The 13,034-nt window shown below is 40.3% G+C and overlaps 1 protein-coding gene across 2 annotated transcripts in view; it reads right to left on the bottom strand.

Annotated features, from left to right (window-relative positions):
* The window catches only part of kdsr (3-ketodihydrosphingosine reductase), a 50,328-nt gene that overhangs the window by 22,682 nt on the left and 14,612 nt on the right, over nucleotides 1-13,034 (bottom strand). The window contains exons 5-8 of one of the 2 annotated variants that reach the window (XM_048522651.2): nucleotides 11,525-11,620; nucleotides 9,318-9,509; nucleotides 6,398-6,481; nucleotides 1,723-1,806 (exon numbers count right to left, since the gene is read on the bottom strand). In XM_048522651.2, the coding sequence (XP_048378608.1) occupies nucleotides 1,723-1,806; nucleotides 6,398-6,481; nucleotides 9,318-9,509; nucleotides 11,525-11,620 (456 nt within the window). The remainder of the gene's footprint in view (nucleotides 1-1,722; nucleotides 1,807-6,397; nucleotides 6,482-9,317; nucleotides 9,510-11,524; nucleotides 11,621-13,034) is intronic. The other variant, XM_048522659.2, reaches the window with a different exon arrangement.

The following is a 13,034-nucleotide window of genomic DNA, read 5'->3' as shown; positions in this document are numbered from 1 at the left end:
AAAAATCCCATCATACCACCTAACATATACCCATCCTAGATTTTGTTAAATCAGCTGAAAGCTAACAAGGTGTTCAGAATTAATATCTTTAACTACAGATTTCAACCAATAATTTCCAAACATGTTGGGGTACTGGTCTATAATTCCCTATTCTCTCCCTGTTTCTTAAATAACAGTATGACATGCAAAATTGCCAGTCTCTATAAAGAGCCAGTCTCAAATTGAGACTTTACAAAACTATAGTCACGTGGCCCTGTCAGATCAAGATGTCCAACATGCGATCACCTTTTTCTGATGTAAATACTGACAATACATTAGCTCACTATTCTCATTTTAAGTGACAAAATTATCAATTTCAGGGGTTTACATTGCTCTGGCCAAGACTTTTTCTGCAATGTAACTACAATTATGGTGTGTTGATTTATTTATTGTCACATGTACTGAAGTACAAAGTAGTAGTTAAGGACCCAGAAAGTATGCTTTCAGTGATACATCTGTAGAAGCTGGTGAGGGACCTTATGGAGATGCCAAATTTTCTGCGCTACCTGTGGAAGCTGAAGCATTGTTGTGCTTTGTTGACCGTCACATGTATGTGGGAAATTCAGGACAGGTTGTCAGTTAGGAACTTGACACTCTCCACCCTCTTAGCCCCTGCACCATCGATGGAGATGGGGGTGTGTTTTCCACCTTTCTTTCTGAAGGAAATGATCAGTTCTTTAGTTTGCCAAAGTTGACAGAAAAGTTGCTCTTATTGCACCACATCACCAAGTCCACTATCTCTCTCTTCTGCATTTTGACTCATTGTTAAATGCCCGTACTACTACGGTGGTGTCATCAGCTGTACTATTACTTGAAATATCTTTTTCCATTCCTCTCTTCTGGTAGCCCATCGTATATTTTGTCACCCTTTACCAAACTTTCCATTTTACGGATTCACCTGTTTTTTTTAAAAAAATACAGCTATGTTGTTCTCTCTAGTCTTCCATCATTCTATTTTTGATCTCAAGCAAACAGCTTCCCATATTGTGGGTCGCAACCCTCAGTAGGGTCCCAAGATGAGATTTTGAAGTTGCAAACTTTAAAGACAGCAATGGCAGTCACGGGGCTTAGATGGGTTCCTGACAGGTGTGACACCCCTTTAAATGCAAGTCTTTTTTGCCTATTGGTCAGTACGACCTAACTGACAGCTCACTGTGACCACATTTCTGCTGTTGAGAAAAGCCTATACGAAATGTGTTAATTTTGTTTTCAAATGCATCATGATTTGGTGGTGTGGGGTGTAGACAGGGGAGAGGAGGTTGGGATTGATAGAAGAGAATGGTCAGCATGCTCAACTTGCTTCACTCCCACCACAACAGCTGTAGCCTCCCCACCCTCATCAATTCTTGTGCTCCTTAAGTTTTCACCCAGGGTCTCTCAATGCCAAGCATTAAAATGGGGTCATGCCAGGGATAGGTTTGAGAAGCATTGCCTGGAGATAATCACATTCATTTTTAACAGCTTCCATTGACCTTTCGTCATTTTAGACATCAGAGTAGCCCTGTTTATGGTAGATAACATCTATCTCAGTGCATTGAAGACAGCCTTGTCTAGATTTAGAATCTTGGCTGGAGGAGACTTTTCACAGCTCTCAAAAGGCAAAATTTTAAAATGGCACATGGAGAACCTGTGAATACAATTTACGACATGCATGAAATTTTCAAGATTTGTTTTGATACTTACCACAGCATCCTTCACAATGATTTTGGCCACTTGGTCTGGCTGACATAGACCTGATGTTTCAGAAATCAACTTGGTCTCCAAAGGCTACAAAACAAAATATTCTCAACTCATCAACTTTGAAGGAACTGAGAGAAAAACAATGATTAAGAAATTAACATTGCTTCATGCCATAGGTGGCAACATATCACCACCTTCAAGGGCACTTGAGAAGGGGGGGAAAAAAAATGCTGATCTAGCTAATGCTGGTGAATGCTTAAATTAGATAATAGTCTCAAGTGTTTGACAAATGTATTGTTTTTTGAGAATGGAATTAAATGAATAGAGGGCAGCGAATCAGTGATTTTGGATTTTCAATAAGTTTTTAACTAAGTACCACAGAAGAGGTTATCATGCAAAATTCAAGCACACAGAATAATGGCAATATCTGGAAAGGATTAAGAATTAAGAATTAAGGTGCAGACAGGAAATTGTAAGAGTGAATGGGTCATTTTCAGAGTGGAAGGCAATGACAAGTAGGGCAGGGCAGGGCTCAGTGCTGGCACTCCAACTATTTCAAATGTAACATTCTCAAGTTTGCCAACAACACAAAACTAGATGAAATTGCCAGTGGTGAAGAGAATGTAAAGCTGCTTCATGAGAATTTAGATAGATGGAGTTGGCAAACGCATAGCAGATGGAGTACAGTTTTAATACGTGTGAAGTGTGCAATTCTGTATTTCTAATAAAGTGGATTTATGTTAATTAAATGGTGTTGGATTGGGAAATACGTTTAAAAGGACCTGATGTCCTTTTACATTGGTCACTGAAAGCAAGCATGCAGGTGCAGAAAACAGCTAGTCTTCATAAAAAGAGGTTGGGAGTACTGGAGCAAGGATGTCTAGCTGGAGCTGGTCAGGGCCTTAGTGAGACCTTAAATTAGTGTGCAGCTTTAGTTTCCTTACCCCAAAAAAGGAAAGTATTTACAATAGAGAGCATCAGTGAAGGCTCAACAGACTAATTCTTGGGATGGAAGATCTATCATATGAGGGGAGATTGGGTCAACTGTGCACATATTCACCAGAGTTTGGAAGAATGAGGTGATCTCATTCAAACAAAATTCTGATAGGGCTGGACAGATTGGATGCAGGTATTATGCTCCCCGATCAAAGAAGGTTTTCTTTTCCCCAGAACAGAAAGTCAAAGTCTCAGGATGGGTGCCAGGCTATTTAAGATTGCAAAGCGGTGAAATTTCCTCACTCAGAAGGTGGTGAACCTGTGGAATTCTGTGGCTGTGGTGGCCTAGTGGTATAATAGCAAGACTAGCTGAGTTTCTGGGCTAATAATCTTCCAGGAACCTGGGTTTGAATGCCACCAAATTAGATGGTAAAGTTGAAATCCACACAAAAACCACCTCTGGAATTAAGAATCTACTGATAACCATGAAATTGTTGTTGATATTTGGGAAAACCCATCTGGTTCACTAATGTCCTTCAGGGAAGGAAATCTGCCACCCTCACCTGGTCTGACCTACATGGGACATACAGCAATGTGGTTACTGCCTTCTGAAATGGCCTAGCAAACCATTCAGTTGTACCAATTGCTGCAAAGTCTCAAAGAAATGCGACTGCACGGATCATGACATCGATCTAGGCACTGGAAAAGATAGCAGCAGATACAGTCCTGTTGACGCTACAAAGACCTCCTTACTAACATCTGGGGCCTTGTGCCAAAATTGGGACAGCTGTCTCACAGACTAGTCAAGCAACAGCCTGACAATCATACTCACGGAAACATATCTTACAGACAAAGCCCTCGACACAATCACCATCCCTGGATATGTTCTGTCCCATCAACAGGGCAGATTGACAGATGTGACATCACAGAGGCAGAGGCAGAGGCAGTCAGGAGGGAGTTACCCTGGGAGTCCTCAACATTGACTCCAGAGCCCATGAAGTCACGTGGCTTCAGGTTATATATGGGCAAGGAAATTTCCTGCCGATTACCACATACCTTTCTTCCTCAGCTGATAAATCAATATACCACACAGAACAACACTTACAGGAAGCACTGAGGATGGCAAGGGCACAAAATACACGCTGGGAATTTCAATGTCCACCACCAGGGGTGGCTCAGCAGTAGTACTACTGATTGAGCTGGTCAGGTCCAAAACGACATAGCTGCTAAACTGGGTCTGCATGCAGCAGATGGGGAGGGAACCAATAAGAGAGGAAAAACATACTTGACCTCATCCTTACCAAACTGCCAGCTGCAGTTGCATCTGTCCATGACAGTATCAGTGAGAGCGACCACCGCTCAGTCCTTGTGGAGACAAAGTCCCACCTTCATTTTGAAATTAACCTCCATCGTGTTATGTTGCACTATCACCATGTTAAATGGGACAGACTTTGAATACACCTAGCAACTTGAGACTGGGGATCCATGAGGTGCTGTCTGCACAATACGTAACCTCATGGCCTGGCATATCTCTACTCAACCATTACCATCAAGCCAGGGGATCAACCCTGTTTCAGTGGATAGTGCAGGAGGACATGCCAAGAGCAGCACCAGGCACAGGTGAAGATGAGACGTTCAACCTGCTTATGCTTCCAAACAGGACTACCTGCATGCCAAACGGCATAAATAGCATTGCTAGAACTAAGTGCTCCTACAATTAATAGATCAGACTTAAGCTCTGCAGTCCTGCCTCATCCAGTTGTGAATGATGATTAAACAACTCACTTGAGGCAGTGGCTCCACAAATATCCCCATCCTCAATGATGGAAGAGCCTAGCACATCACTGCAAAAGATAAGGTTGAAGTATTCGCAGAAATCTTCAGCCAGAAGTGCCGAGTGGATGATCCACCTTGGCCTCATCCAGCATTGCCCAGTATTACAGATGTCAGTCTTCAGCTAATTTGATTCATTCCACATGATATTAAGAAACAATTAGAGACACTGGATAATGCTAAGGCTATAGGTCCTGACAACGTTCTGCTAATTGTACTGAAGTTTTGCATTCAGAACTCGCCACTCCTCTTGCCAAGCTGTTCCGGTAAAGTTGCAACACTGGCATCTCTCTGACAATGTGGAAAATTGTACTGGTACGTCAAGTGCGTAAGAAGCAAGACAACTCCAACCCAGCCAACTGCTGCCCATCAGTCTACTGTTGATCATCAGTAAAGCGATGGAAGAGGTCATCAACAGTGCTATCAAGCAGCACCCACTCAGCAATAACCTGTTCAATGACATATACTTTGGGTTCTGCCAAGGTCACTCAGCTTCTGACCTCATTACAGCCTTGGTTCAAACACACACAGACAGAAGAACCGAATTCCAGAGGGGAGGTGAGAGTGATAGCCCTTGACATCGAGGTTGCGTTTGACTGAGTGTGGCATTAAGGTGCCCTAGCAAAACTGAAACCAGTGGGCATCTGTGGCAAATTTCCTGGTGGTCGGAGTTGTACCTGATACATAGGAGGATAGTGTGGTTGTTGGGGGTCTGCCATCTCAGCTCCAAAACATCTCGACAGGAGCTCCTCAGCGGAGTGTCGTAAACATCTTCAGCTGCTTCAATGACCTTTCCTCTTGACACCATCCAGGAGGAAGCAGTCCACTTGGCTGGCACCATATTCACAAGAAGCCACTCACTCCACTACCAATGCTCAGCAGCAGCAGTGTGCATCATCAGCAAGATGCACTGCAGAAATTCAAAGACCCTCAAACTGCAACTTCAAAACCCATGACCACTTCCATCTAGAAGGACAAGGCACAGATATCTGCGAACCAGTACCTTCAAGTTCCCCTTCAAAGCACTCACCACCCTGACTTGGAAATACCTGCCATTCTTTCACTGTCGCCGGGTCAAAATCCTTGAATTCCCTCCCACGTGGTACTGTGGGTCAACCCACAACAGATGAGCTGCTGTGGTTCAAGAAGGCAGCTCACTACCACCTTCTTACAGGCTTGGACAACAAATGTTGGCCAGCCAGCAATACCCACATCCCATGAGTAAATAAAATAAATAAACCACAAAAAAGAAGTTGTGGCCAAGTCAGTGAATAATTAAGAAAGATAAATAATGGACAGATTTCTCCACGCTGAAGCTGTCAAGGGGTGTGAGCAGATAGGAGGAGAATGGTGCTGGAGAGAGGATCAGCATGATCGTGTTCAAAAGTGGGATTAATGAGCTAAATGGTTTACTCCTGCTGTATGTTTCTGAGACAGACTCTGCTGAATCCAATGCGATTAAAATATACAGCAAACTGCTCACCATTAAATATAAAACATATGAAAATGAAATAGTTAGGGAACTATTTTAAAACTTAAATACATTTGCTTGGAGGAGTGAAGAATCACAGAAGTCTTGGCATGCCCTCAAAAGGGTTTATATTATTCATGATCCATCAGCACCTGGAATCTGTGTAAGATGAGCAATTTCTTTGTTCGGCATTAGAAAATCTTGCAAGTTTGGTGATGGTTTTTCACTTTTTACACTTGCACTTTCTTCAGTACTGAACAATGGAAAAATTTATTTAAAATCCTTATTGAAAATGTAAATAATTTGCATCGTACTTTTCCATCTAAACAATGAAAAATGAATATATAGTACTGGAATGATTAGATTGGGGCAAAGGAAATGCAACAATAACTGTACACCTCAATCTGAATTCATAAACAGAAAATGACAGAAAATGACCTTGACTTTATTCTCTTCCTGAAAACCAGGTGTGTCTGTATCAGGAGGATAAGCAACTGTAATGTATATATTGTATGGCTTCACCTAGAAAACAAACAAGTAAAGTTTAGGGAAAATATCTATGAAGCACTGCAGAATCAATTCAAAAGTTTGGCATCAAACTCTAACGTGCACCTGAAGGATGGAAATAGGATGATCATGAATTATATTATAGTCTCCTTATTCCCAACATTTACAGCATGGAAAATAAAAAAGGGCAGCTTGAGAATTAAGGACTCAGATTTCCAAGGCCCATAACAGCAGTCAAGTACAGATCCACTTATCTCTTCAGCTATTAAATGACCCAAGTTCTCAAAGCTGGTCAGGAGAAGAGAAAAACCAAGAGTTGCTACCCCTAAATCAATGCCGATTGCATTGTAGGTCAGCACCGAGAGGAAATTTGTGTATAAGAATAACTAACTATCTCACCATGCTGAATCTAACGTCTTGCCTACTTATTCACGTGACAAGGCAAGAATGAAAACTTAATGAGCTTGACGTAGCATAAATTTTGACAGTAAATTATTAGCATTTGTCATTACCCTAACAAATCTGAATACACATCAGGATTTAGCACAAATGAGAATTTAAGCATAAATTATGGAAGTAGCAGTGTGTTATTCTAAACTTCACTATAGGCAGAGCCATATTATACTTTGTATTAAAAAAGAAATCTCCCAGTAGATATGCTCACAACAACAGAAGATATTAGACTTTGTATGATCAGATTAATTAATTTTTGACAAATTGCTTGCTTAAGACAATAAGTGCTGGAGTAACCCATTCAGCCCTTCGAGCCAACACCACCATTCATTATGATCATGGCTGATCATCCACAATCAGTATCCTGTTCCTGCCTTATCCCCATAACCCTTGATACCACTACCTTTAAAGAGCTCTATCCATCTCTTTCTTGAAAGTATCCAGAGAGTTGGCCTCCACTGCCTTCTGGGGCAGAGCATTCCATATATCCACCACTCTCTGGGTGAAGAAGTTTTTCCTCAACTCTGTTCTAAATGGCGTACCCCTTATTTTTAAACTGTGTCCTCTGGTTCTGGACTCACCCATCCGCGGAAACATGCTTCCTGCCTCCAGAGTGTCCAATCCCTTAATAATCTTATACGTCTCAATCAGATTCCCTTGCATCCTTCTAAACTCAAGCGTATACAAGCCCAGTCGCTCCAATCTTTCAACATTTGATAGTCCCACCATTCTGGGAATTGACCTCGTGAACCTATGCTGCACCCCCTCAATAGCAAGAATGTCCTTCCTCAAATTTGGAGACCAAAACTGCACACAATACTCCAGGTGTGGTCTCACCAGGGCCCTGTACAGCTCCTATACTCAATTCCTCTTGTTATGAAGGCCAGCATGTTATTAGCTTTCTTCACTGCCTGCTGTGCCTGCGTGCTTGCTTTCATTGACTGATGTACAAGAACACCTGGATCTTGTTGTGCTTCCCCTTTACCTAACTTGACTCCGTTGATATTTAATATTTGATGTGTGGGGCTGGCAGTGTTTTCAGGCTCCATGGTTGGTTCAATTTGTACAATTGGAGGTTACAGGGCACAATTTAACTATAGCTAACCAAACCCAAGAAAAAAAATCAAAAAATTACAGCAAAAAAAGGGAAAAAGTGATGGGCATTAACTATGCTTGACAGCTTTTAATTACAAGACTGTGGATAGAGAATAAGAATTAAGTTCTGAAATATATGAAAAATCAAAATACTTTGTGGCATATGCATGACGTTTTAAAAGAAACAGAGCACAATATCTTGGCATGACCTCCCCAATGTTTGGGAGCAGCAAAGCGGTTAGTGCTGCTGCCTCACAACGCCAGGAACCTGCACTTGATTTCACCCTTGGGTGACTGTCTGTGCGGAGTTTGCACGTTCTCCCTGTCTGTGTGGGTTTCCTCCAGGTGGTCCAGTTTCCTCCGACAGTCCAAAGATGTGCAGGCTAGGTGGATTGGCCATGCTAAATTGCCCAGTGTTCAGGGATGTGTAGATCAGGTGGGTTATAGGAGGATGGCTCTGGGTGGAATTCTCTGAAGGTCAGTGTGGATTGTTGGGCCGAAGGTAGTGTTCCCACACTGTAGGGATTCTGTGAATGATCTATGAATATTCAATGGCTGTCCATGCATCATTTGAAAACATGATATTTCAATCTCATCTTTTGTTACCTTCCTGTTGAAGTGCCATTTGCTAACATAACAGAGGAACACGGCAGACAAACAGATGTTCCACACAATCTTTACTGCATTTTTAAATGGAGTGCAATCCCATGGATATACATACATAATTGTAAACAGAATCTTACCTACTTATTGCAAGGTTTAAAAAAAAGGCCCAACAGGCCCATCTATCAAGTTGCGTTTTACCTTTCCTTCATTCGAGGCCTTTTCTTGTTTTTGACTCTCACCATTTCTTAGCTCAATTAAGCCAGCAACAATCCTGTTCTATCGCTCTGTCCAAGTTTTTATTTACTACCTGCTGTGGGCACAATGAATGGCCTGCAAAACTTTTCTGAAAACTTCAGCCTTCCACATCCAAGTACCCCTTCCCATTCCAATTCCCGAGAGAAATAGCGACTAAGATTGATTTGAACCTTTGATGAAGGCAGGCCCAGAAATGGAAAACAATTCTGTACTCAAAAAAGCGGCCTTGGAATACGTTACAAATATTGTCCAGTCTCACTCCAGATATTATTGGTGCCAAAAATGTCTGCTAATTAAAAGAAAATTATTTTTGGCCACATTAACCCTGTTCAAAATAAAAAAAATCCAGCATTAAGATAAAGAAAACACTAATTTATGGTACCTTTATACAGGCAACACAAAGTACCAAAAGCTATAACAAACAGAAAATTGAAAAACACACCTCCATTTGTAAAGATTCAGCTAATCCACGCAAAGCAAATTTGGATGGAGAATAAGCTGTATAACCGAATAAGCCCAGTTGACCAGCCTGGGATGACACAAACACGATCCTCCCCATTCTCCTTTCCTTCATTGTATGAATGACTGCTCGAGTAGGATAAACACTACCCAGATAATTGATTTCCATTAACCTCTGGGAGAATGAAAAGTAGTACTGATCAAAACAATAGTCATTCAAATTGTCCAGATACATTTACAATACAAAATGATGTAACATTTAATTTGCATAAAAGTAGATTTGTCAACATTTTATACTGAGATAGGATTTTAAACCCCGAATATCAAATCTTGAAAATCTGCACAGTACTAAATGTTAAAAGACACTTTCAGTTCAATAAAATGCATGCACGTCAGGTCCCTCTGCTTGCTAAGACAAGATAAAGATATGGATGGCTCTCAATATTCAAGTACCAGCATAAAATTTTATTACTACTGGCATTCCTATTACCATCATCATTACCATGCTCTCCACTTGCAATAGAGCTACACAGCATGAGCAACATGAACTATAGGATGGACTATCCAGTAAACGTTTACAGTTTTACTGATCATCTTTTTGGAGCAGCATTAGCTTAAAGTTACAGATAATTTTTCATAGATGAGGTTGACACAGATGATACCATTGCTGTAATCCTTTTGTTGTTGATCCCAAAACAAAACAAAAATCAAAAATAAATTCTTGACAGAGCTATCCAAAAAAAATGAAATCTGCACAGTCTGTAGCAGTCTTCCCTATGCCAGAAGTAGTACTAGCAGTTCACTCCATCCTTCATACATTAAGAAAGAAGAGAAGCAAAAGTAGCTTGCTTCACTTCATGCAGGGCTGGCAAATTGCATAGATTTCTATCAATCTCAGTGGGATTGAAAGCTAGGTACAAAAAACAGCTTTGCAATGCATTACAAAATCTTCAAAAAATGTGCTGTTAATTTATTGTAATTACAGTTCAGGTATGAATAGTCATCTACTATTGAAAGCAAGGTGCTTGAAAATTACTTCGGATTAGCTCTGCGATTGTGCAAGAAAAAAGCTACATGTTTAGTTTATGCAAAAGGAAAAAAAGTCATAAATCAACTTGTCATAATCAAGAGTGTTAAGAGAACATTGTTGAACTTTGAAGGATTCAATGCAATGAACACTATTTTCAAGTCTTTTCCTAAAATAAACTACTACATCACAAATAATGAAAGTATAACATGTTATTATTTGTTTCAAGACTTTCAAAAAGCAAAGACAAACCATTTGAAATCTTTAAATTCAGAACAGTAAAACGATACACACTAGTGCTGGAAGTAGAAATATAACATAAACAAAGACTGGTTTTTAAAATCAATTTCAAACAATGTTGTGTGCTTTAGAAAATGGTATTACTCTGTATCAACATAACATATAATACTAAATATAGTACTAAAAACTAAATTAAGCAAAAAAACTGAAGATGCTCAAGTACTGACCAAAAACAAATTGGTGGAGAAACTCAACAGGTATGGCAGCATCTGTGGAGAGAAAGCAGAGTTAACGTTTTGAGTCCAGGGGCCCATCTTCCGAGTCAGGTTCTGAAGTAGGGTCACTGGATTCAAAAAACTAACTCAGCTTTCTCGCAAAGATGTAACCAGACTTGCGGAGTCTCTCCAACAATTTCTGCTTTTGATGCTAATTAAGCGATTGAGTCTACAGCATCTTTGCTAACACAATACTGCTTTGAAAACTTAAATTTGTTATCCCAATTTTCATATTAAAGAATTCAATCAATATGTGCATAGAGCATTTCTTCTCAGATAAATTACTTGACAACCTGTCCTTTTCTATTCTTACTCCAGTCACTGAAAATTCCAAGAAACAAGCCCCGGGTTAGATGTCTATTCAATGGCAGTTTAAAGAAAACCACAGAGCGCCAAAACAATTTTGGTAATAAAACAAATTTTCGTTTTAAAAAATCCTGGGTGATAAACAATCTTCCACTTCACCAGAGAACACACACTGAAGAAATCAGGAGACATTAAAAATACGCAACCACTTATTTGGAACAAAAAAAAAGTGCTTTGTACAGCTCCACATTAGTTAGGTAGAATGCAATCTACTGTTGATGCTCCTAGAAATTGGCTCGAACTGCAGAAAACAATTTAAGTCTAATAATGCAAATTACTCACACCAAAGAAGCCAATGTCAATATCTTCAAACTTTGCCGCAACAGATATGCCAGCACAGTTTACAAGCATGTCAACTGGACCCAGCTTCTCCTGTGCCTACAGTGACAGTTAAATATGAATAAATTAATGACTCAGGACAAGATGTCTGGTTAAGAAAAGGACAGATTCCTGTTTATTTGACCTACTTAATGTTTTAAGGAACACAACATTAGAGACAAATGATCATAGTTTTTTGTCTGCACTCTAGGGGAAATGTCTACATTATTCACATACTGAGATTCCCACATTTAAATAGGTAAAAGGAAAAAGATGAATGCTCAAGTATTTTGTTTGAATTTTGAGGAAGTGATAGTGTTGATCAATGAAGATAGAGTGGATGCTGTCTACGTGGATTTTATTAAGAGTTTCAACGAAGTCCCTCATGGCAGGCTCATCCAGTAGATTAAGATACATGGGATCCATGGTGACTTAGCCATGTGGATTCACAATTGGCTTGCCCATAGAAGGCAGGGGGTAACGGTGGAAGGGTTTTTATATCTGGAAGTTTGTGACTAATGGTATTCTGCAGGGATCCATACTGGGACCTCTGCAGTTTGTGACGTATAAGTGGCCACACATGTAGACAGGGTGGTGAAGAGGCGTATGGCACGCTTGCCTTTATTGGCTGGGGAATGAAGTACAAGAGTCAGGATGTCATGTTGCAGCTTTATAAGACTTTGGTTAGGCCACACTTAGAGTACTGCATTTAATTCTGGTTGTTACATTACAGATGGGACGTGGAGGCTTTGGAGACGGTGCGGAAGAGGTTTACTAGGATGCTGCCTGGGTTAGAGAGTCTGAACTACAAGAAGAGACTAGAAAAACTAGGCAAAAAGAGACTAAAAAAATTTTCTGTGAAGCGACAGAGGCCGAGGGGAGAATTGAAAGAAGTCTATAAAACGAGATGCATAGATGGGTTGATGGTCAGGACCTTTTCTCCCAATGTTGAAATGTCTAGGACTTGGGGGTATGCATTTAAGGTGAGAGGGGAAGTTCAAAAGGTGATGTTAGGGACAAGTTTTTTTTTTAAATCTCTTACACAGAATGTGGTAGGAGCCCGGAGCCTGGAGGCGGCAGATTTGGTAGGGGTGTGTAAGGGACTTTACATAAGCACATGAATAATCAAGGAATGGAGGGATGCGGAACAAGGGCAGGCAGAAGGGATTAATTTAATTTGGCACCATGCTGGGCATAACATTGTGCGCCGAAGGCTGTACAGTTCCATGTTCTACCTAACTGTTCTCAATGAAAGAATTTCAAATGTGCATAAAACAGGGGAGAAAGAATTAATGATGTACAATATACAGTAAACTTAAAAACAATATTTGTGCAAAAACAGATCTACATTCAATTTCCTTTTGTCCCAGCAAATTAAGATTATTTCAATGAATAACAAAAAATTAGCGTAGATATTTTGAAATTATTCCCTGGAATGGCAAAAATATTGATTTCCACCATAAACTCCTGTTAA

The sequence above is a fragment of the Stegostoma tigrinum genome, chromosome 2, assembly GCF_030684315.1.
Source record: "Stegostoma tigrinum isolate sSteTig4 chromosome 2, sSteTig4.hap1, whole genome shotgun sequence".
In the NCBI taxonomy this organism is placed as follows: Eukaryota; Metazoa; Chordata; class Chondrichthyes; order Orectolobiformes; family Stegostomatidae; genus Stegostoma; species Stegostoma tigrinum.
This window is presented reverse-complemented; position numbering and strand designations above follow the sequence as displayed.